Below are 24,581 nucleotides of genomic sequence, written 5' to 3' on the forward strand. Positions count from 1 at the left end.
GATTTACACGACGAGTGATATTTGAAAATTCTCTCAAAATTGCACGAGTCCCTAGGTGGGTGCAATTCGAAAAAATTTTCAAATATCAGTGGTAGTGTTAATCTTTATTGCTCAAGCTTTCACATGATTACTACTCATTTATTGAATGACGGAGGAAATTGTGAACACGTGCATGTTAATTTAAAAGTTGTCAGTGCAAATTGAGAATCAAGGACAAATAAGCCAACCATCAGTCAATCACAATGAAGTTTCCTCAGTCATAATTCTTTGGTCCAAAATTAGAAATTATCTTTCCTTCTGAGGTTTCAGTTTCATCAGATAAAAGACCCTATAGGAATGTGACGTTTGACAAGGTGTTAGCTCGACAGAGTTATTCTTTTTGTTATAGAGCACTAAAAGCTTTTGCGTTGCGTGACATGAAAATGGCAGTCCGAAAAGACTATGGCGTAGGCCAAAAGATGAGTTATCGCTTTAGTTTTTGCTAAATAAACGGTGCTTGCACTAGAAGAAACATTTATTTCAATGTGTCAGAGCTCTAGAGTAAAAATTTCGTTTTAATAGCAAAACTCAACGACAATGATGTTTTTGTTATTTTACGGCCGCCAAGTTTGTGCCCCTCCAGCACAAACATGGCGTCTCCATACAATGCTCTATAAATGTGGGTGACACACTTCTGCGAATAACGGGCAAATGAAAAACAGCAGAAACCTGATTCTTGGCGAGGTTGTTGATATAACAATCATCTATCATATCCCACATTCTTGAATTTATTTATTGAATGGTTACAATTTTTAGTTTTGATCACATGAGTGGTGAAAACAGACAATAAGAGCTAACAATAGTTACTGAAAAAAAAAAGAAAACTTTCACTATGTATTTTTCGAGGGGTTGTTAGCTTCAAAGGGTCAAATTAAGGTACAGTTGACTTTCAAGCGTGGCCATGGGAACTAATTTTGATGGCAAAATATACACACTAAACACAATAAAAACCATGAATATAATCTGGAAATAATGTGATTTTATTTATATCAACATTAAACAAATCTTGAGACTAAGAAGTATCTTGAATAATCAGCTTTGTAACAGAAGTGACTACCCTCAAAGACTTGACCATCTTTATTATTAGTATTTGTAATTGAATTACTATTCACAGATTGTGACATTCTCAAATGTTGATATTGACAGTATTATATGAAACTAATCATTGATTTTGTTTTGTCAATTCATAGTTAACCTCAGCTGTTAACCCTTCCATTAAAAAATGTGGTGTCTACATTTATGGTGGGGTTGCACTGCATTAGTTCAACCAAGATTAGCCCGTGTAGCATGAAATTTTTGCAGGACTTTTATTTTGCGGATTGGCAATTTTTTGAGGTTTGCAGGAACAAATTTTTGCGGCTCGAATTGACTGAAATTTCCACTGGGAACTAATTTTTGCGGAAAACCCCTCAATCATCGAGAATGGAAGGAAAAAATGGGGTACAGAAAATGGTGTCAATTTGGATGACCCGTTAGGGCAAGTGTACCATGACCTTTTGACTGCTTTGAGTTCGTTTCTTGTGCCTCAGAGACTGGAAAAGTCTTGACTAACCTTTTATTGTTTTGTTTTGTTTGTAGGAGGTTCTGATTGCGTTTTCTCAATGCAAATATCAAAATAAACATTCTTTTTTTACCCCAATGTATAATATAAATTATAGTAACACAAGTGGATGAAAGCCATTTTTGATTATATTTACGGGATTAAATTTTTTGCGATTTTTGATTTTGCGGGTGTTTTTTTTCTGCTGGAACTTATTTTTGCGGATCAAGTACCATCTGCAAAATCCAGAAAAATTAAACCCGGCAAAATAAAAGTGGTACACAGTATATTCTAGTTGGCTTTACTTGTGTCACAATTAGTACAAAACCACTCGTAAGAAAATGTATTTCAACAGCACACTGCAAACTCATTCTCATATTGAAAGTTTGGTACAAGAAACTGTCTTGAGATGGTGGAAAAAGCAACTTGGAAATAGGTGAAAGAGTTCAACATTGTTTAAAATACATGATGCCCGAGTGAAATTTTAACATTATTCTTGAGGATAGTTCTAGGCTTCATGGTACTCTGGACTACTCCAGATTTCCAACTGTAACCCACTAAATTTCTTCTACCATTGGAGCAGACATATACACCCTGTATTCTGTGTCAAAATTGGTGTTATTTTACAATATGAACACAACTTTATGAGAATAACTAATTCACATATCAGTCTTTACATACAGTTTCAAAAGCCATTCCAGAAGAATTTTTGTCTGTGCCTGTCATCATGGCTTGAGTTAAGCCTGGTTTATTACACAATTGTGAAGTGTTTTTGCTTTGAGATTTACTTTCCACAAACAAGTGAGAATTTGCACCATTGGAACAGCCTGACATGTCAGTGCCATGAAGCGATGAGCCTCTGCTTTCTACTTCCATATTTGGTGAAGTTGAGTTACAAGGAGCTCTAGATGGTTTAATCTCTGGGATGTGGTTTTTAAGTTCAGAACTCAAACCTCTGTTGTCAAGTGCTGGAGAAACTGGCCTGGTAAACTGAGTGATGCTTGGAGTATTTGTGTGAAGACCAATGGGAAACTTTGCAGTTTCTGTGGATGCATCTGAGCTATTATAATTAACCGCATCTACCACCAATAAATTCTCTAGGCCAAATGATGCCAAGATGTGACTGTGAACATACCAACGAAGTCGATCACTTCTTCTTTCTTTAGTAGCAATATTTTGTATTCGCTTCTCTAGTTGTCGTTTGGATATAGGACTTTTCTCGTCAACTTCTTCATCAGTGACAGCTCGTCCCAAACATTTTGCTGTCCACTGCTTTCTGAACTGGCTCATGATCTTGTTAAGACCTGCTGTGTTGCCATGGACTAACTTGATAAGATCAGGCATAGCTGTGGATTACAAAGTCGTTAACTGTCAGTTACCCAGGGGTTACATTGAGGGTGTGACACTGGGCAAATTGACCAGCTGCAAGGACGATTCTGCCTGTCTGTTTTGATCATCTCCAGGAAAATTTTTGTATGAAAAGCTCAGATCAAAAAGTTTTGCCGGCCTGTGAAAACCAGTTGCCCTCCTGCTGAAAAGGTTAATGAAACCCCTGAGTTACCCACTGGGAAAGACCAACAACTAACTAACTAAAACTAAATTATTTCTAAATTATACACTGGCTTTTGCAGCTGTACTGGGCAAGAAAAAGTGCATAAAGTTTTGAAGGGGGAAGGGTTCAACTTAATTATAATTGAATAGCATAACATTTGAAAAACAATCTAGTTCTGTGAGTTTTCATTTCATTAAACATTACCTTCATCTGGTACATAGAGAGCTCCACTAGTACTTGTACTACTAAATGTATCACCAGGGACCACCTCATTACTCCTGCTGCTAGTAGATGATGAGCTCTCAACATTTATTGGCTCATCAACGAGTAAGCAGGCAGCAAATTGTTTAAGTGTAAGGTTCAATGCTGCATCCTCTAACCACAGACATCCCAGTGTCACAGGCTTCATGGGTTTGCACTTCCTTTTCATCGCTGCTTCCCAGGCCTTAGCTTTTGCAAGCTGCTGATCTTTTTTATTTTCACAATTCTTATCCTGTGTAGAAAAGGCATCTATCAGGTATAAACATCTAGTGGAAAGCTGGCTTTTTACTTTTTTGTTCTTTCAAACATATCTTTTTAGCCTTGCAAAAAATTAGTTGTAAACATCAAGTGAATATTATGGACACAACAAAAAAAGTTGGTCTTAATTTCTAGATGACCTCTCCTGATTGACGTCTTCGTCATTTTAAACATTGGTCATTTGCTGTTGCTGGTCAAAAAAGCTGATTGCCACCTACCAATGACAGGCACGAAAGATAATTAAAATGAATACCTGGCAACATGATGTGATATCAACATTTCACAACCCTGTACAAATAGCCAAAACATTAATTTGTTAATTTGCAATAATTATGTGGTTATATCCATACCTTATTCTCTTCATTTTCTCCACAATCATCCTCCTCTCCATCCTCCACTCCCTCGTCATCTGATAAGTAGCCATGAGGAACAAAGAATCCATCATCATCATCATTATTGTCATCATCACCATCAGCTTCATCTTCTCCCTAAGAACCAACATTGCACTTGTTGTTGACCATTCACAAAGCAAATAACTGGCCATTCTGTCTTCATCGAGGGCTTATAACATTTAATTATGTGGTCACAACTTAATGGTATCACAATCAAAAAAGCAGGATAAATGTAGAGTTTTTGTGAAAATTATAGAATAGATTCCATGACCTTCCAATGGTACTGAATTTTAAGCTTTTAAATGCCAATAGCCCACTTTAATATATCAAAATTTTAACAAACTTTTATATCTGGTCTTGTTTTCTTTGAATAAGTCTTATGAGAATAATCTTGGACAACTTGGGGTTTGTGCCACAAAGCCAAAGAATCCTGTTAGAATGAGCAAACATGAGCAATTGGGAAGGGGACTTTTAATTTTTCAATTTGAGATAACATGATGTTGATCATAATCTGTACCTCACTGTTTGACAGACTCTCCCCAGGTTCTTCCTCTTCCCATTCATCATCACTATCCACCTCATAATCAAGTAAGTCCTGAAAGGCGGAAAAGAAAATTTTTTCATAGAATGATACACGCACACTGTTGGAATTAGATTATTAGAAAGAAAGTATATTTGGCTTGTTTTTCCATTAACAGCAAGTTAGATTGTACACTACTGTTAGCACATTTCAAAGGTGGTTTGTTTCAGTGGCATCCACAACTATCTTAAAAAAAAAAATGGATGGAAAATTATGGTGGACGTATTAGGTGCCTGAAATTTTTTTCAAATGCACATGCAATATTGACACCTCCTTCTTAACTTGTTAATCAGCTCATCACATGAAAACAAACTTAAAGAAATTACATCTGTGACCAACCTTGTTCCCAGAGTCTCTTTTCTTCCTGTCCCCTGGACCAGGAATAAGAAAGGCCCTGGGAACGAGTTGAACTGTGACGGTGCTTGGAAAGGTGCTTATAACTTTATTTCTCTGTTTTCTCCTTGGTTTCTCAAACACTCAAGACATGTTTCCAAGCACCTCAGAGTTTTTCAAAAATGGTTTATTTCTCTTCAAAAATCCTCTCAGTGTTTGGAAATGCTATGAAACATTGTTCCTCAGGTTTGCTGTACCACATAAATAACAAGGTTACTTTACCGTGTCCTTTTTGAATGGGTTCTTTGGAGATATTTGCTTGCTCCTCTTTCTCCATGTACCATAATAAGCTGGCCTGTAGTTTTTGTGGAACTGAAGCAGCTTGCACTTCAGGCCCACAGAGAAAGATAGATTGTTCTTTTTCTCAATGATTTCAATACTTGAATTACTGTTCTCATAATCGATAACTATAGTCCCTTCAGGCATCTTTTCATCTGAGTCACATCTGGGTTGTTCTTCAATAATAGTAAGTCTTCTTTTTGTGTACTTAGTTATTGGTTTTCTCTTCTCTAGCTCCTTCAGATATGGCTTGTAGCCCTCCTGTAAAGAATGAGTCCAAGGATAAAATAATTGTTTGTCCACCATGGTCTCAAGTCTCATTTTGTTTCTAATACATTCAACTTTCTTGTAAAGCAGTTTTTGCATGTATTTTAATGGTTGAATTTGATTTTATTGTGAGGTAATATTGTGTCAGATGTTGCTAGACAGGATTGACAATATTCTCTTTTAGAAGAATTGTGACATTGCAAAAATGTGGGTTGTCCAAAGCAAAACTGATCTCTCTTATCACCCAGGAAAACCTTTGTTTTTCTGATCTAAGGCATGCAGTCTTCAATGAACCCAATGAGAGCTGAGGTTACTCAGTAACAATGATTTTGCAATCAATTTCTGGATTTATGAGTGACTGTGTAACACAATCAATCAACTGTTATATAAAAGTGATATCTCGCACTCTCAACCTGAATCTGCAGTAAATATAGTTGATTGATTGATGAATTCAAGTATGAACTTCTTACCTGGTGTCGTAGTCCTTCATCTAAGAGTCTTTTTGTTTCAAGTGATAATTGTTTGCGTATCTCTGGAGCAAGGCTCATTCCCTTTTTGGGCTCAAATGGTTTGAATCGATGAACAAATGGCTCGAATTGAGTGCTGGTCTCTATTGATGTGGTCTGAAACAACATCAAATAGTAAAAGTATTGTTTGCGTTTATAGAGTATTTCATCTGGCCTGTAAATCTATAAATTATGCACACCTGTTAAATTGCAAAACATGTTTAAAATTGCTAACCTCCACCCTCCCCTGCCCCTTGCCAGAACTTAGCAAATTGTTCTTTAGCAGATTCTGTCAAGTCATCATTTATTCTTAACAGTATAATCCCACAAAAACTATGTAGTAACTACAGTATGTCTATCACCCTCATTGGTTAATCTATGTTCAAGCAAGGACAAAAACTCCCACTCCCAAGCACATGGTGAGCAATTTTTATCAACCTGAGCTTGGGAAAGATTCAGTTTCATTTAGAGTTTACTTCATCAAGGCTGTCTAAGAAAAATTACAAGGAGCCCAAAGGTCCCAACCATGAAATCCTGGGTGCCAGCACTTAAGCTTACATGAAAAAAAAGTTAGGTTTTCCCAGTCACTTAAAGGCAAAAGTTAGTTGCCTGTGGCACCCGGGCACTTCTAAAGAACAACCCTGAGCATTTTTCTTTGGTACGTGGTAAAACTAATGATACCTTTGGTGGTAAAGTAGAGGTCTTGGTAAAGAAACTGACAAAATTTTCTTTGGTCTTGAGTCGCTTTCTTTCCTGATAGAAAATATTAATTTACAGCAATCAAACATAAGACAAACATTACTAATGGAGCGGAAAAAAGTAACAAATAGCACATATAGCAAGCTGGTTTTTAGTAGCAGTAAAACAAGATGTATAATTTTATTTAAAATGCATGCTTTCCCACATTCTCATCTTAAAAGCTTTGAACAACCAATAGTATACCTGTTCTTCCTCTACATTTCTCTTTTCTTCTTCTCGTTTTCTTTTTTCTTCTATTTTTGCACTAAAACCAAACAACAGTGTGACAAATAATATTCAACATTATTACATGGCTTGTGTTTGTAATGAATAGAACATGTGCTCTGATTGGTTTATTTCTAGGGCATTATTCTCTCATAATGCCCAACAGCTGATTACAGGCCTGTAAAAACAAGGTGAAAAGCCATATAATAAATAACACATTAACCTTGAACATTTGGTGTTTATGGGAAAATCTCAAGTCTTGGCCTTGCTGTATTGACCTCGCTATTGCTGGGTCAATATGGCTTGATCTTGTTTGGGATTTTCCTATAAAGACTTCACCCCTGGTTATTAAGTTGTTGCTTTTGATTTGACTTCATGCATATTTGCCAACCCATGAATCACCCAGTCACTTCCTTTGGTAAGAATAACGATCCCAGAATAGTCAATCAAAACAAGTTGCCCTTTAGCCTTGGGCTCACCTCATTCCTCTTGGCACCTTAATTACATGCAACATCCTGGTGCAAAACCCAAACAGGCATACATGTTGGCTAGTTCTCTTTGTATAGAACTCAACCGACCAAATTCATGTAAGAAGTTCTCTAGTACCTGGAACTAAACACAGACTAAGCCCATACATGTAGGTTGGCTGGGTAGAGAAGACATATTTTGAGGGTACAATGTACACAAACCTCACTTGCACCACTTCTCATTTGTGACGCCAAATTGTCTTATTACTGTAACTCTATTCTTGTATTTCACTGGCAAACTATGCAGGAATTTTATTTTATCCTGCAACTTAACACTCTATCAAACATGAAAGAAGGCATTTTACCACATTCCAAAAAGGGAGAAGAGAGTTGAAAATAAGACACACAACAGACAATTTTTTAAAGAACTTTGAGGTGTTTGGAAATGTTGTCAAATAGGGTCCTGAGTGCTTCATATATATTGTATCCTCTCAAACAAAACTAAATCTAAAGAGAAAACAGAGAAATAAAATTATAAAACTTTATGCTCATTAACACCAGATCTCCAACCACCACCACAGTTATAGTTTAAATTTTTTAACTTGATGAGTTATTAAATAAATGAGTTTTAGAAAACTACATGTATATAGATGTTTTCACTGAACCACCCTGTTTCCAGAGCATACATGAGAAAGAAAGGTTCTCCAACAAAAACACCTGTTGGAGAGCACTGCAAAAATTGGTTCGATGTCAGACTGTAACCCAGAAGTTAGGGCTGCAACAAGTTCACTTGTTCAGATGTCATTTTTTTCCTGCTTACTGGGAAAATTAAGAATCTCAGCCTGCTGACAATGTGGTAGCGCCTGCATATATAGTTTTCTGTACTCTATTTATATCCCTTAAGAGAACAACCATACTTTTTTTCCTCTTCCCGTTTTCTTCTTTCCTCATCTCTCTTTTCTTTCTTTTCTAGTCGTTCTTTTTCTTCCTTCTCCTTCTTTTCTACTCTCTCCTTCTCTTTTCTTTCCTTCTCAGCTTGCTTTTCCTGTCTTTCCTGGTCACGCTTTCTTTTGGCTTCTAGCCTTTCCCTTTCCTTTACTGCCTTTGCCTCCTGTTTTTCTTTCAGTTTCTCTTCTTTCAATCTTTGCTTTTCCTGCCTTTCTTTTTCCTACAATCAAAAGAGAAAACTACTTGTTACATTTTAACCTTCAACCAAAAGATAACTATGGAGATATAAATTCCTTTTTTAAATTGCTCTGATTGTACAGAAGTCTTTTTCAATCAGCTACTAAATGTATAGTTTCAGAAGTGTTCAGTACTAGTGCAAAAAAATCAGAATAAATGGTGTCACATTTTTACCCGTTCTTCTTTTCGCTTTAGCTTTTCAGCACTTTTTAGCACTGGCGTCCTCCTGTTGTCCTAATGAAACACAAACAAAACATGTAAAATAAAAGAAATTATTTTAAAAGATGTATTTTCATTATTTTACTACACTATATTTTTGCACAAGTTAGACCAGAAACAAAGATACTGGAGTGTCGTGTGCACAATTCAACATAGCTTAATTTCTATATGCCAAAAGAAATCTATTTTCAAATTGTTACAAGCACTCAGGTATAAATCTCTAATATTGACTGGGTTGCTCAAACCAGACAAGAAAATTTTTAATCCTTGGACTTGCTGCACCTTGTGCTAAGTGCACTGTGACCAGCGGTCCAGCCAAAGATTTTCCTTTCTGGTATTTCTACTCAGTGTGAGTGATGCAGTGGAGCATTCAAGCCTGGCTTGGGTAATTGTATTATTCCTTAGTAAAGACATGTTACTTTATCAATCCCTCTCCTGACATGGCCACAGAGGGGTACTATCGATGTACTTATAGTCAAGGAAGAAATTGCCGATGGACCGAATCTTTCATTGCAGCCACTGTGGCAGGGTATGCCTGTCCCGCATAGCTCCTGTCAGTAATGAGCATGCCTGCAGCAGAGTAGGATCACCCATTCTTAGATCATTGTTTGCGAAGCCATGCCAAGAGAATAGTCAGGGAAGTATCTGAGAACCCTAGGAGGAGTATTGGTATTCAAGTTTTAGATCTGGTCTAGGCAAGTGACCTTCAGAATTGCATCAAAAAATATGTATAGTTTATTTGCCTAGAAAAGGATTCAAAATTCTAAATAGTACACCAATTTCTGTCTGCGGCAAGGGCCAAAAGCTCCGTGTGCATTGAGGTTTTGCTTACCGTTACTTTTGTATTGACAGCAACGTTCGCTGGGGGAGATTGATCTATAATCATTAATTCATCTTCATTGTGAGATGAGGAATTGGATTCTGGTGAGGAAATGCTGTTTGAATCCCTTTGTCCACTTGTCCTTTCCTCCTTATTCTCCAAACCCAAATTCTTGGAAACTTTAGAGGGATCAGTTGAAATCTGTGGCTTTACTGAATTGTCTTTTACATCAGGAGGAGAAGGTGCCCCAGTTACTAGTCCTCCATTTGTTTGAGGGGCCTTTTCACCAGACTCTGGTGGTTTGCTTTCAGAGTTATTGTCTCCAATAACATTATTTTTGGAGGAAACTGAAGGTTTGAAACAACCAGGAGAAGTCAAAGAAGTTGAAGTTAAAACTGAAAAGGGTAACACAGCTGCAATATAAAAAAGATTTCAAAGAATATCAGTCATCATATTTTTATGCGAGTTGCCTAGCTAGTGGCGAGGGTTGTCTTGAGTCCTCAAGACCATATAAATAGGGTCTCAATGTTATCCAGCCTTTACTAACTTTATGATTTTCGTCAAAATTTTAACTTTTGAAAATTAAGTTCACTTTGCTGTACATGTACAAGAGGCTTTGAGTTTCACTTAAACAATGATAACTATGGTTCAAGAGCAGCGTGATTAGGAAATAACTTCACATGTTGGTTTAATTGAGATTAAGTGTTGCATTAGGCTTGTACAATAAGCTTCAGCTTAGCTCATCCCTCAAAAGTACAATGTCTATTAAAATCTTCCACTGACCTTGTTTCAGTCTCTTGCATGGCGGGCTCTCGCAGTCATCTCTCTCGGAATCATTGGCACATGCTGTATAAAAGGACACAAATGATTGCACTATACAACAACAACTAAAAATATAACGAAGCTTAAATAAGGTTGATGTTATTAGGGTTAAATCGAGAACTGACAAATTTTGAAGGACAGAAAATCTAACCTTCGCTACTCGTTTCGCCTTGAACGCGTTGTTCCGAAGTTTGGCCAGGATTTCTCATAGTTTTAGGGCCCACCATGTAATCTAAACCCCTAAAAGAGCATCAAGAAACTAAAGAAAGGAAGAGAAACGTGAGGAAAAAGAGAAAAGAGAAGATTTCAAGCCAAGAACCTCAACATTTGCGAGCTGGAGTGAGCGCGGTCTTCAAAATTGGCGGGAAGGTCATAGTTTGATGCATCCTGGGAATGTTTTTGACCTACAGGATCTGGAACCCAGTATTTACTTTCGGGAGAAATGAGTGAAAATACATAACGCACCCAGCGGCCAAGCAACTGCGCTGATCATAACCTTCCCCTCTTGGGCTTATTTGCCTTCCTTACTTCTGAATGTTGTGATTGCGAATTAGCGCCTTGATTGTTGAAAAATGAATGCTCCCGAGTCATTTGAGCCTTTCCTTTTGTTGGATGGAGAAAAAAAGTAAGTAACCTTAAATACAGACCTGTAAAAAGTTGTAGGAAACACAAGACACATGCACAATTAATCATGCAGTATTATGTTTTCTAGCTCTAAGCTCGACTTGACCCCGACTTGTAGGCAAGTCAACGAGTTATCAAAACTGTTCATCAGTACCATCGAGCTGACCAAATAAAAACATTAACAGAATAATGAAACGGCCATCAGCAATGCTTTACAAGCTCACTCTGTAGTTGTGCAACGCGATGGAAAGAAATATGAATGGGCAATACAATCTTGAAATCAAGACAGAAAAGAAACCAACAGAGTATTTTATTTTCAGGATCACCATAACAAAGGATACAAAAGTACCAAATGCAGCTCACTTTGTTGTAAATAAAGAAGATCACACATTAGGAAATCTTCTAAGAGCGTAAGTTAACAATGGATTGGTCAAAGTAGAAAACTTCTGGTGGGAAATTTCAATCTGAGTTTCAACTTGAAAGTCACCTCAAGGGGGCAAATATTTTATACTTAACTTTGGTGTACACATTTACCAGCTGAAGAAATTTTGGATGCGTTAATTTATCGGTAGTAGTGAACAATCTTATGGCTCCCATTTTCAGCTGTCAGTAACCTGTCAGGCAACTGTCGGGCAACATAATATCTCTCTTTTCTTAATTAATTCAATATGGTGTCATTGTTAACTTCTGTAAACCAAACTTTATTCATTCTTCTGTAACTTAATTGTTGAAAAAAGAATGGTAATTGTTGTAGTTGTAGAAATAAATAAATAAAGGGGAAAAAAACCCTGCAATTTTACCAATTGAGTAAAAACAAAAAAAAACTGTTGGGCGACATGATACGGACACATTATTGACATTCTGCGGGTAGTAAGCCTACAATGTTAAGTAGACCAAAAATTGACCCAAAACAACTTATAGTTGAAACAGCAAATAGACCATTTGTACCTGCGACCACCTTTTGCCCATTTGCTGGTCGACTGTCGGTAGGCAATTGACTGACAGTCAACCGATGGTTGGCCAACAAATGGCCATCAGTGGCCGACAATATCTTTTGGGAACTGTTCTTCACTGTTCTTGACCAATTTATCAACAGAGCTACAGAATCATTATAAGATTATTACTTTGTTGAAGGAGGTTGTTTGTCTTCGTGTATTGGGGAATATTTGTTTTGGCTCAGTCCATAAACATCAAAACAGAATAGAACTAGACCAATATCTCCTTGAATAAAGTCCCCAAACTAGTTCATTAACAACTGCATGATGAACTTAGCAGTCAGTTAAAGCTTGTTTCTGTTGGAAAATTTATATGAAAGTTCAAACATTAAATGAAAAATTAACTAAGTCCTTTTCTAAATATTGCTGTATTTGTGCTACTCCAACAGGCAGCTTTTACGAGATCCACAGGTAATATTTGCTGGTTACAAAGTTCCTCATCCCCTTGAACACAAGTTTGTGCTACGAGTACAGACCACACCTGATTACAGCCCACAAGAGGCATTCACAAATGCCATCACAGATCTGATCAGTGAGGTGTCACTCTTGGAAGAAAGATTCAAGGTTTGCTTATTTCTCTAGTTGTTTCCATCTATTGGAAAAGCTTATTAATAAGCAACTTAGAGAGCTTAGAGCTTAGCAACTGCTCAAAACCAATACTTTAGCATAGTACATTAATGTAAAAATTATGCTGCAAACAAACAAACAAAAAATTTCCTGCAAGTCACAAAAAGTCCAAGCCTTGCTCAAGTCAAGGTAAATGTGAACTCTTTTTGTCCTTTGATGCTAAATAATAGCATATGCAGGGAAGTTTTATCATTTGTACTGTCCTCACATTGTTTTGTTTTTTTCTTTTTTCTATAGGCAGCTGTTAGAGATAAACAAGAAGGTATAGAGTAAAATGTACTGTTTCTTACAGAGTTTGAAGTAGATACAAACTTGGTCAAGATATTGACAGCTGCTTGGTACACCTGAATAATCAAAATGGAAGGAGACTCAAATATGCCGTTTTATTCATCATGTCATTCTTTGACAGATGTCACCCAAACAACCAGCTTTAGTTGACCTGTGTAGATTTGTGCTGCACGCCGGATATTTTCCTACAAACGTAATGTGGACTTTGTGTGTAGATACAGAGTTGAATGTTAAAGAAATTCTAATGTAACATCTTTTGGTTTGAACATGTCTCCATGGCTTTAACAGTAATGGTTACACAGTAGATAGTTTGACCCCAACAGAATCAGTTTTTTGTAGATTGTGAGCATCTGGGAGAAGGTACATGTAGTCTTGAAAGTGATGTTGTTATTGACTTAAAAATCCACATTAATTTGAACAAATGTCATTGTTACATTACTCATATGTTACATTTTTCTCTCCAAGTTATGATATGGCTAATACCAACATTCTTCTGTTCATTACTCAAGAGCCTAACAAGGTCAACACATAATAATTGTTCAATTTTGAGTTTCTGGTACAACTTAGTGATTTTCTGTCCAGTGGATAAATAAAGAGTTTGATTGACTGACTTATTGATTGACAAGTGGATGTCAGTTAAACCAAGAAACATACCACTTGTTAGTTGAGGGAAAAGCTTTTAATGTAAACTTGATGAATTAAAACTTGTATTTTAATAACATCCACTTAAATTTTATAGTTACAGATTATCTATCTTGAGTACTTTACACTAGCTAGAACTTATAAAAAACTAGACTCTTAATAACAAATTTCTTTATATTCCCATTGTTTGGTTCATTTTCACATTCTATCAAAATTTCTGATCAGTTTACATGTCTTATTTCGTTGTATGGTTATTTCTTGGTCCTATTACATTTATTACCACAGTATAATTTCTAAATTTGTTTTAAAGCAAGAACACAACAAATCTCTAAGTTTCCAGCACTTCTTTATTCTTTGATCCACTTTCCTTCATTTATGCTTACGATTGCATCCAATTTTCAAGTGGTAACATTTGATTCAATTCCTGACACCACACCTTTAGATGAAAAGAACAAAAAAACTTTAATGATTTTATTTTAATTTATTACAAACATCGGGGGCTTCATTAAGGTTTTCAGCAGGAAGGCAATATATTATTGGTTTTCACAGGCAGGCAAACCAATTTTGACTGAACTTTGTTCTAGTAAAAACTCTCATCCAGGTGGGCAAAATCGTTGTCACAGCCAGTCAATTTTCCCAGTGCCCGGCCCTTAATTAGCTCCAAGTGAGGTTCTAAAAAAAGTACTTTTAATAGACTGTTTTTTCCAGCGCATCAGCATAAGCTGACATACACAGATGGAGAGAGATGTTGATAATTAGTGTCTTGTTAGGACAATTTCCTAACAGAAAGCAGGTGTCTACATGTGTTGCTTGTGTTCAGCTCGTGTTGTAGTGAAAAGCAGCCTTAAAGGATCAAAAAAGTTGGAAAAATGTTATCTATTCCACTTAACTATATTTTGGTAAGTCTTACATTGCCTTCCATTATGATTGGTAGTCCTGCACCTGGTTGAACCATGACATAAACTGGGGTACACTGTGGCATAGCATACTGCTGTTTAAGTACCCGTGACTTTGCCTGAAACACACAACCAACCAAACGAACTTATAAGATTCAATTTGAGTCTGTAAAATGTTAGCATAGAAGTTTTTCTCTGTCAGAATAGATTGAGACTATAAATCCACTTGTTGATGAGTTGCTTAACTGTTTTTGTTGAACAGTCACTATGCAAAAAAAATTTCCTTTTTTGGGGGAAATGTACATGCAATGTTCAATCAGTGAAAAAACAATGACGAGGGAACCAAATGTCTGCAAATACAAATACTACTGTCTGATTGGCTGTCCAGATAATGGCAGTCAGGTTTTTCTTGATTTTCCAATTCAGAAGACAATAATTTTAGGAACATTACTGTATAACTCAATCCTTTTTCTTGTTTTTCCAATTCAGAAGCCAATTTAGAAACGCTACTGTATAACTCAATTCCCAAGAAGACTAAGAAAGGAAATTGGCAATTATGTGACTTTAAAACCTCAAAATTGTTCTGCAATCAATAAACTGACAAGTGTACATTAACAGCAGCAACTTTCAAACAACAATTCAATCTATTTGTGATAATTGCTAAATTTGAAGTGTAATAAAAAAAAAATAGAACTTGACCAATACAAACCTTATGCTAGTTCAAATTGATTATATTTTGAGAAAGTACTCCATGAAATCAAATTTGCAAGGATCACAATTATAACAACTTTTGTTGAATTTAAAAAAAATCAAATGTATGATCCAAAATAATGCTCTAGTCTAGCCCATTTTGTTACTTAGCAAAAATTAAAACAATCTCCTGTACATGTAATTACCTTTCGCTTAACAGCTACATCAACTTGAAGAACGTTGTCATTCCACCGTACCAAGCCCTAAAATGGAAACAATAATTTATTGCTTTTAAGGGTGAATAAAAAGTCATAGTTTACAGTTAAAAGATCGCTTGTACATCATTGTATCTTAAAAGCAAAATATTAAATGCTGCATCACAGGTGTAGACAACTGGCAAAACAGGATGGTTTTATATTGAGTGGATAAAATGGGACCATACCATTTCTTGAACTTTCCTTGCTTCCTCAGCAGTGCGAAATGTTACAAAACCATAACTGCAATGTATCAGAGAACATATTAAACATTTAATTCCCATGAAACTAAGTTGAAAACACTTGGAGCCAGTATCAGCATTAATAGTACTGTCCTCTCGACTCCGTCTAAGTGAGGTGAAGGTGCCAAACACAATAAAATTGGTACATTCCTACATCTACATTTGTAATCTGCAAACGGATTTACCCACCACAGATGAGACTATTATTATTATTATTAGTTATTTATTTATTTATTAGTAGACAACTCTCAATACATTTTAACACTGCAGAGGATAATACACAGTCCTAGAACAGTCTTTATTGACTCAATAATTAGCAGCTGTTTAGAAAAGCTTCAAAAAGTAAATGTTTACAAGTACACATTGTATCCTTACCAATCATTGTATGTAGCAAAAGGAAAAAATGGTAAAATGATATCAATGACAGAATGTCTCAAATAAGTTAACAAAATTAACGAATTTATCAGTGTCCTTGTTAACCACGCGGCCATGGGCTGAGCACGGTTCATGTTCTACCTGTGTTTTTTTTTTGACCAGACCCAAACTTCCTCTCGGCCAAATTTTGAATCACACAACCTGTGATGTCTATTTGCCAAAAGCTGTTGAAACGTTAATACACGGACAATGTTATGGATAGTGTTTTCTTTATTTGTGTGTAAAATATATTTTCTTTTGGTTTTATTGAAGCGTTGGATTCGAAGGGAAATAATAAATATGCTAAAAACGCTAAAAAAGGGGTATTGCGTCAGCCATGGGATGCGCTGACATTACAGCTTTCATTTTCGCTACGTGACAAATAAGATCATGTTTACTTTGCAAGTTTATTTTGCCAGAAGTGACGGTCATTAATTTATTTGCAATTTTGTGAGTATTTCTTGTGGGTTTCAGCAAATGAACCAAATTCTTTGGCTGTTTCATCTCAGCGAGTTAAGGTTACAGTATACCTTCAGGGGTGTCTCGCACGCAAGCGATGTAGTGCGTGCAGTTTAAGCTGTAGATACCTAAACCCCTATATCAAATTAAAGTTTATCGAGCTGGCTATCAAACTATACCAAGAATTTTGAAAGAAAGTGAATTGTTGAATTTTTCACAACCACTAAATGCGAGCGCCCGAATCACCTTTCGAAAGCTACAAGTCAAAGCGAGTTTCGTTTTTCGCCAATTTAATTTTTTCCTCGGTTTCAGGGCCCAAAGCGCTTAAAAAACGTGTCCACGTTTTGGCATATTCGATTGCAGTAAAAAGTTACAGAACATTTTCGAAATAGGATTAAAAAAATGTGGAGTGATCGTACAAAAATCGCTCTCGAAGAAAAAGTATTTCGAAATTAACAATTCCCAGACACGCTTTTGTAGTTTATATGTTAAACTAGCCACTGTCCAAATTTAAGAGCAATTGAACAAATTCCCTTTGAGTTATAACTCTTTAAAGTGTCTGCTTCAAGTGAAAAAATTTATTCGAGAAAACAGCGCTAAGAAAGATTTTCTGCTTCACAAGCAAACTCTGCCCATGAATGCCTTCAACTGGGTTCTCAGATAACTAAGCCAATCAGTGCAGGGAAACTTTACTACCGTTAACCTCCTGGTGAAATTTACGCGCGAACCTCTAAAAAACTCTTGTGTTTCGCAATGCGCTCAAGGAACCGAAGGCAGAGGGATAATTTTTCTGTAGCTTGGTTTTTCTTGAAGCTGGTCTGGCAAAATGGGGAAGGCTAAAAAGGATACGAATGCTAGAGTGGCTGAGCGAAGGAAACAAACAAAAGAAAGCGCCGAGAGCAACTGTGCATGGATAATATTTCAAATGGTCTCAATGAGTCCGACGATTCGTCGATATCGGACTCATCAGAAGAGTCTCTGTCAGCATCCCTGTTATTGCTGTCAAGTTCCGAAATTTTTACAGAACCTTTCTTTTCTCTTACCACGAATATTTGCCCGCCTTATACGATAACTATAGCTTCATCCGCGTGGCGAACTTTCGCTTCTTCACTCACTGATGTATTTTCATTCGTTCTTCGCTGTTTTCGCTTTTTCGAACCGGTCCATGGTTTAAACATGGTCTATGTTTACTTATAACTTAATAGAGACACGCCTAATATCAAAAATGCTGGGTAGTCAGAACAACAATGCTGATCAACTGAGTAGTCGATTCGTGACATCCATACAGGTAATTCCCGCGAAAATCGTCTTGGTTGATTGCATAAACTTTTACTTCCGGTGAAAACGTAAAACCGCCATTTCTCCGCCAATATTTAGCCTTTTTCAAAATTTTTTTTCAGAAATTAGAGATTATTCTTCGACCACTATTTTGACCCAAAAATCCAAATTTGAAGAAAATTGTCGACCCGAAGGTATACTGTAACCTTAAGAGATTTAAAGAAAAATCAATATTTGCCGAGGTAAACAAGAGCTTGCCAGAACTTGCAGCGTTTAAGTCAGTGCTGGGGGAAAAAACACAACCATTCTAAAATTATTAGCCGTGGATAGCGTAAACCCTCTGATTGTGTGACTTGCATGACTACTTCAAAGTACAAACAAATAAATTTTGACTTTTCAGGAAGAAAGCTGTTTATTAAAAGCATTATTAATAGCGTGGCACTCGTTTCCCTTTGTATCATTCATGGGCATATCCCGAGCGAACTTCCAGATTAAGACCATTGCGTCATCATAGATTTCACAAAGGCTAGGAGTGATGGTGCAATAAGTAATAACACAGTTTGTGTTAATCAAGTGATGTGTTTACAGTAATCAATGAATCATCAAGGACTGCTTTGGAATGTGCACTGCGTTGTGACTGTAGTATTAACAAAACAGTTAAATTTTAAAAGTGCGGTTATGAGATCTAAAAGATCTTCTTATAATATGTATGACTCTTAGTCGCATTGTTTTCCAATTCCTGTTATTCCTGTTGGAAATTGGCAACTATATTCATTTGGCACCTGTGACACAATCAGAACACAGTCCACCATGCGTTAAGGTGTTTGTTTCTCTGTCCTAGAAGTTAGTAATCTCTGGATAAGGGAGCAAATGTCACTGCCATGCACTGACCAATACAATTAAGTTAATTAACCAATCGTGACTGCAGCTTACCCTTTATTTGCACCTGTCTTCACATCTTCCACTATTCTGACATTTTGGACATAACCCATACCACCAAACAGAATTTCAAGTTGCAGTTCGGTCATCTACAAGAAGAGAGGGAAAACAAACCTGCAAATTATGTTTAACTTTAGGCCTAATGTGTCTCCAAAGACAGTCATTGCGAAAAATCAGTCTAATTGTGGAGTTTTGACAGTGCATAATGATTTTAGCTAATGTGTTGACTGTTCTACTGGGAACCACAATCCCAGCCCCCTCCCCACTGCTGCTGCCTCTATCCCTGAGACCTGATTATTATTATTTTTCTGAGGCCTGAATCATTTAATTTTCCTATGAAATATCAGCCCAGATAATGAATTTTCAAGCAAACCTTAAAGTGTTTCTGTGTCAAGAACTCCATCTAAAGACACACAGCAACTAGTGTAAGATGCCACCATTTAAAAGGGGGGTTTGTTACTGTTTCAAACTTTTTGAATTTCATGTTGTAATCTCAAAAGGTCCCTGCAGTGCTAGTTCTGTTGAGATCATCATTTAATCAGCTTCTAGTAATATACATGCAAACATTTCAGCACACTGATTGGCTGAGGGCACATCAATTAATCCATACCAATTCTAACATAACATGGTATCTCCTGTCATATTTTTTTTGGCTCAATACCCTAAAAGGTACCGCAAAAGCTCCCGCTGTGGACTTATTGAGGCTGAACACTTTAAGAGTTACCAAAACTGCTTTTTTTAACTCCTGAAGGGTATGATGAACACCCCGGTCCTTTTTGTATGGGAGTCCCCCCCCCCCCCCCCCCCTGGAGTTGCATGTCAAATACTTGCCCTTGTTCCTTTCAGGGGTTGACAATCATTTTTTGATACCGGTACACAATCAAACACAGTGTAAAGCCCTGATCAAGCAGCACTTGATAGTAGATGGTAATTGATTCTCCATTAACTATCATCAACTGTCATTCACATGGTCAAATGACCAAATGAAGTTTGTGATAGTTGACCATATGGTTGCACGGTTCACAAGCGGTAAAAATAGCAAATCATAGATCACGGATATAAAAATTTCATTTTACCATATCACAAATGTGTAACTCAACAAAGACAGAAGAAATGCACTTTTCAACTCATTATCTACAGCGTCAACCAAAAGCTAAAATGAATATTGCGGGTTCTGAAATTAAGACAAGTACCAATGCGTGTGATCTTGGTGTCACTCTCAATCGGTACTTAACGACTGATGTCCTCTCATGTTAGCAACCTTTGCAAGTTTGCATCCTATGCCATTAAGCATATTGGGATTATTTGGCAGTATCCGAATCAATCAAGCACGGAAAAACTGATACACGCCTTTGTGTCATCTAAGTTGGACTTTTGTAACAGCCTCTTGTTCAGTCTCAGGGAAAAAAAGATCTCCAAACTCCAACGTATTCAGAACCCAGCTGCCTGACTAATCACCAAAACAAGCTAAGGAAAATGGAACACGTTACTCCAATTCTCTGTAAGGCTGCTTGTGCATAGACGTATCACCTTTAAGATTCTTCCCATTACCTAGAAGGTTTTAAAAAGCCTCACTCTTAAGTACTTGACCGATTTGTTGGTTTTACATCAACCAAATAGGTCGCTCAAATGCCACTGACAATCAGCAACTGTATAGGCTGATGTTTAGGACAAAGAACTATCATGGTGGTCACGCTTTTTCATCTTGTGCACCCACGCTTTGGAATGACCTTTCGTTAGACTGCGGAGTGCCCCGTCTGTTGATATTTTTAAAAATAGACTTAAAACTTTTTTATTTAATCTTTGAGCATGTCAATCTAGTTCTTTGTTTGCCTTTTATCCTGGATCCTAAATTATTACTATTTTTGTAAGAGTATTGAGATTTTACTGATGTAATATACTAGAAATAGATTATTATTATTAATTTTAAAGGCTCCTTATTTCAAATCACATTACTAAATCATTTTTGATACACAACTCAAACCATTGGGAGGACTCGCATCTCAAAATCATGAAGACTAGAGAGGTGAAAATCACAAATATCGGTTAGTAATTCAAGTTCTTCACGGGTCATGCAAAAAAGGAGAGTCAAGAGTGGGACATTTAAATTGGTGGTAGAATTGGAAGTTGCATGAACTTAGGGCAGCCATAATTCTAACGAGCCTGCTGGGAAAACAGCCAACCAAAAAACTATCATGAACTATCAAACACATGGTCAAACTGAAAAAAAACTATCATTGACAGTCATAACGAATTTGAACAAGCTTAAAGTGAATGATAGTTGATGATAGTTGATGATAGCACATGATAGTTGGTGGTCAAACAGAAGTTTGCACAACAACTATCATCAACTATTGTTGACTATCACAAGCCTTTTTTGGCCACTCTGAGGGCTTAATAGTTACTTTGTGTTTGAAATTTTCACAACTTCTTAACAGTCATATTATGTTTCCAAAACAAGCCACAATTAAACAGGAAATAGCTGTCAATAAATTATTTTTGAAATTGAACCAAATCTAGAACCATACCCAGTGAACTGGATTCTCATCCCGGGGGTACTCCCCAAAGTTTTTGGTGGGGGTGTGTGACCCAAACCTTGAAACTTGTATCCTATTTCAGAGCAAAATCTGTAATTTTCCAGCAAAAAATAGATACCCATTTCAGACCTCCAAAATTAGCACAGTTGGCTCTGACTGCAATAACGCAATGACTACAGCTAACCAGAATTGGCTTGCATTTGTATAAACCTTTGAGAAGGGCTAAAAAATCTGCCTTACAAACAAATTATACCCAAATATGCTAACCCAGAGTGAAACACATACCCTATTTCAGACCAAAAAAGTCAAAATTTATACCCTTTTTCAGACCCAAACTGCTCAAGAACCATACCCTTTGGGACCTTACATAGCCATATAGCCCCCCCCCCCCCCCCCAGGATTCTGGGGTGTTTTCCAAAATTGCCGACAAGCATCCCTATGGCTGTCACTTTTAGTTTCTCCTCTTTGGGGAGGGAAGGGGTGAGGGTATGTTCTCAATAGCTGATGGTAAAATTTCTTATTATTTATCTTACCTTATTGGGTATGCCACGAACAAACACTCGATTTAAAACTTGAATTCCATGTTCTGTCCATACTTCAAGAGGAGATCTAGAATTATGTGAAGAGCTGTCATACTTGTATGAAACCTGCATCCTGTATAATAGGAAAAAGAGACTTGTTTGAACTGTGAGTAAAAAGGAGCTAACTATGTTCCTAAGCAGCTTATTAGGCCAAAACTTTTAAAGTTGTGGGCTCATGCTAACAAAATTAACAAGAATTATCAGAGTTAACTAGTTGTTAATTCCATTCAGACTTGGGCGGTTTTCTTTTATCTTCTCAGGGTTAAATAGGGCTATACATAGTTAAAGATCTTTAAATATTTTGGTAATCAGCTGGAATGGGTTTATTGTCACGTTCCACTCCGTCGCGTTATTCAACCCAGTCTCTTTCCGAACAGCACTGAAAGAACGCGTGACACGATTTTTCCCGGGGAAAGGAACTCGGAACGTGATGGCGAATGCTACTTTTATCGCGACAAACTTATATTTCCCTGGACAGAATCACAGATATTTATGTTCAAAGAACATTTCCCTCTTTAGTAGAAAGCAAAATGCAACCCGCGTCTGATTATTCAGCGTACGATTAACTGTTAAAATTCTGTACAAAGAGGTTTTAAAACCTATATTGACAGCTTCGTGCAGCAAAATACATTTTCTGTTCTTGTGAATTTCGTAAAAAATATATCTCTCACCAACTTCTTTTTGTAAATTAAAACATAGCGATCAAATCATTTCCGATACTCCAGAAACAAAACCAATATATTGCAGGCACAATAGAACCAATAAAGTCGAAATAGTGTAAATGAACATGAAATACTTTGTAACCCATTTAACATCGAACTAGCGATCAAATCATCTCCGTCACTCCAGAAACAAAACTAAAATATTGTAGGCACAATAAAACCAATAAAGTCGAAATAGTGTAAATGAACATGAAATATTTCGTAAGTCATTTAACATCGAACTAGTAGAATGAACAGCTGTTGAAAGTAATTAACGACATTTTCCCGCCAAAACCGCATACAAGTTCCAGGTTTTGCCCAATTTGCATGGCAAGGACATTTCGTCCGAATTGGAGACAACAAATCCTTGCAAGTCACCGTATTTTGTACTTTATTTTGCCTACTTTTGACTGATTCCTTTTAAGAGGTGATTATTTGAAACGGAAATAAAACAGGGCTAGATTTTTGCAGCAAAGATCTAATTTATTACACACTTACCCAGACGATCCATCCAAAACTGATCTGTCTCATTTTTGCGAATTTTATTTTTGTTTTCACGCAGTGGCACTTCTTGAGGAAAGTTGTTGTATAAAAATGTACAAAAAAAAATGATTTGATTACTTACTTTTTACGATGTAAAAGCCCTCGACGCACCACCTTAACTCTTCAGTGCAAACCGTGGAAATGCCCAGACCAGATAATTCCCACAGATGTCGTAGAAATAAATTATGCAGCACGTGAACTTACAATTCAACTTGTAAATTTATTCACGCCTTTTTTCAATCAAAAGCAGTTTACTTTCTCATCTCTTGAATGAAAACAGTAATTATCATGTAAGTTTTTAGTAATTCTTCGACTAGGTTGTTCCCTGCATCAAAAAGAAAACAAAGAACACTTTTTGCGCCGTTTCTCTGTTTTTCACTTCGGCGTGCTCAAAATTCAAACCCCTGTTCCCGGGAACGAGGCTAATGTGACGTGAGACTAGTGGGCGCGATAAAAGTCCAGTCCACCTTTTGGTTGTCCCAGTGTCTGTGAGGGTTTTTGTACTGTCTTTACCCCTATTAAACGGCCACCCAAAATTTAACACACGTAATTTAGCTTTGTTTTGGAAAAGGTGGTGACAAGTGGTGACAGATAAGAGTTGGAAATAGGTGACGAGAGACACACGTTTATCAAGATTATCTTGGATAGGGGGTGTGTCTACCCTTGTTCCGCAAAAAAGGTGGATGTGACGTGGAGGTCGCGAGGTACCTGCTGTATAACATTTACAGTATAGTGGTATAGAGCTACAGATTTTTGCCTATCTCAAACGAAACTTAATTCGCTGACCAGAAGAAGGCGGGAATAATTCGACTTATTTGAGATTCTCTCTTGGTGACAAAAAGGCAAAATGGCACTCCCAGTGCGGATAAGAGTCAATAAGGGATGCAGGTGCCTGCAAGGTTTAATCCTTACACTTATTGAGAGTCATATTAAGGCTGATCTGATCGCTATTTAGTTTTAAACACGTCCACAACAAGTTGAGGCTAAGTCGCGCAAGTTTAGGCAATTTTATAATGAACGGCCACTCATAAAAATATCCAACTGAAATATTTACAACAAAAACGCGAAAGAGACACAAAAAAAGCCAAAAGGGACATAGATGGGTATAACTGGAGAAAAAGGAGCAGCATTCAGTGTGGTGAATTTCTTCAAGATATCCCGATTTGGACAGAAGTGTCACTGATTTCAGTGACTTGTCGTGCGGCCGTGATTTTGCCAATAAACAACACTGCAGAAGTTAAGAGCTTAAAATTAACGAAAACAAACAAAAAAAGCAAACAAAGCAGTGGAACAGGGTCTAGACAGCCACGTCTGGTGACGTACCACGC

General features: G+C 36.9%; 3 protein-coding genes across 3 annotated transcripts; 1 reads left to right on the forward strand and 2 right to left on the reverse strand.

The window, feature by feature from the left end:
- Positions 1 to 998: 998 nt before the first annotated feature.
- On the reverse strand, positions 999 to 10,917 carry LOC110053269 (uncharacterized). The gene is made up of 13 exons (XM_020759483.2): positions 10,695 to 10,917; positions 10,505 to 10,567; positions 9,734 to 10,134; positions 8,857 to 8,916; positions 8,415 to 8,665; positions 7,010 to 7,070; positions 6,749 to 6,820; positions 6,032 to 6,184; positions 5,238 to 5,555; positions 4,560 to 4,637; positions 4,001 to 4,138; positions 3,336 to 3,624; positions 999 to 2,925 (listed from the first exon to the last, which is right to left on the reverse strand). The coding sequence occupies exons 1-13, from the start codon at positions 10,768 to 10,770 to the stop codon at positions 2,246 to 2,248; spliced, it is 2,640 nt and encodes an 879-aa protein (XP_020615142.2). The 5' UTR covers positions 10,771 to 10,917; the 3' UTR covers positions 999 to 2,245.
- A 77-nt stretch (positions 10,918 to 10,994) lies between these two features.
- On the forward strand, positions 10,995 to 13,687 carry LOC110053274 (DNA-directed RNA polymerase II subunit RPB11-a-like). Its single transcript, XM_020759487.2, has 4 exons — positions 10,995 to 11,168; positions 11,488 to 11,577; positions 12,552 to 12,726; positions 13,027 to 13,687. Exons 1-4 carry the CDS (start codon positions 11,116 to 11,118, stop codon positions 13,060 to 13,062), a joined length of 354 nt encoding a protein of 117 aa, XP_020615146.1. The 5' UTR covers positions 10,995 to 11,115; the 3' UTR covers positions 13,063 to 13,687.
- Positions 13,688 to 13,734: 47 nt separating this feature from the next.
- Positions 13,735 to 24,454, reverse strand: LOC110053273 (uncharacterized). The gene is made up of 7 exons (XM_089296210.1): positions 23,336 to 24,454; positions 21,962 to 22,082; positions 18,886 to 18,980; positions 15,748 to 15,802; positions 15,512 to 15,568; positions 14,630 to 14,734; positions 13,735 to 14,155 (listed from the first exon to the last, which is right to left on the reverse strand). The coding sequence occupies exons 2-7, from the start codon at positions 22,079 to 22,081 to the stop codon at positions 14,099 to 14,101; spliced, it is 489 nt and encodes a 162-aa protein (XP_089152336.1). The 5' UTR covers position 22,082; positions 23,336 to 24,454; the 3' UTR covers positions 13,735 to 14,098.
- Positions 24,455 to 24,581: the final 127 nt, after the last annotated feature.

Source organism: Orbicella faveolata, unplaced genomic scaffold (assembly GCF_042242905.1).
Source record: "Orbicella faveolata isolate gen_17 unplaced genomic scaffold, um_ofav_v1 contig_26, whole genome shotgun sequence".
Lineage (NCBI taxonomy): Eukaryota > Metazoa > Cnidaria > Anthozoa > Scleractinia > Merulinidae > Orbicella > Orbicella faveolata.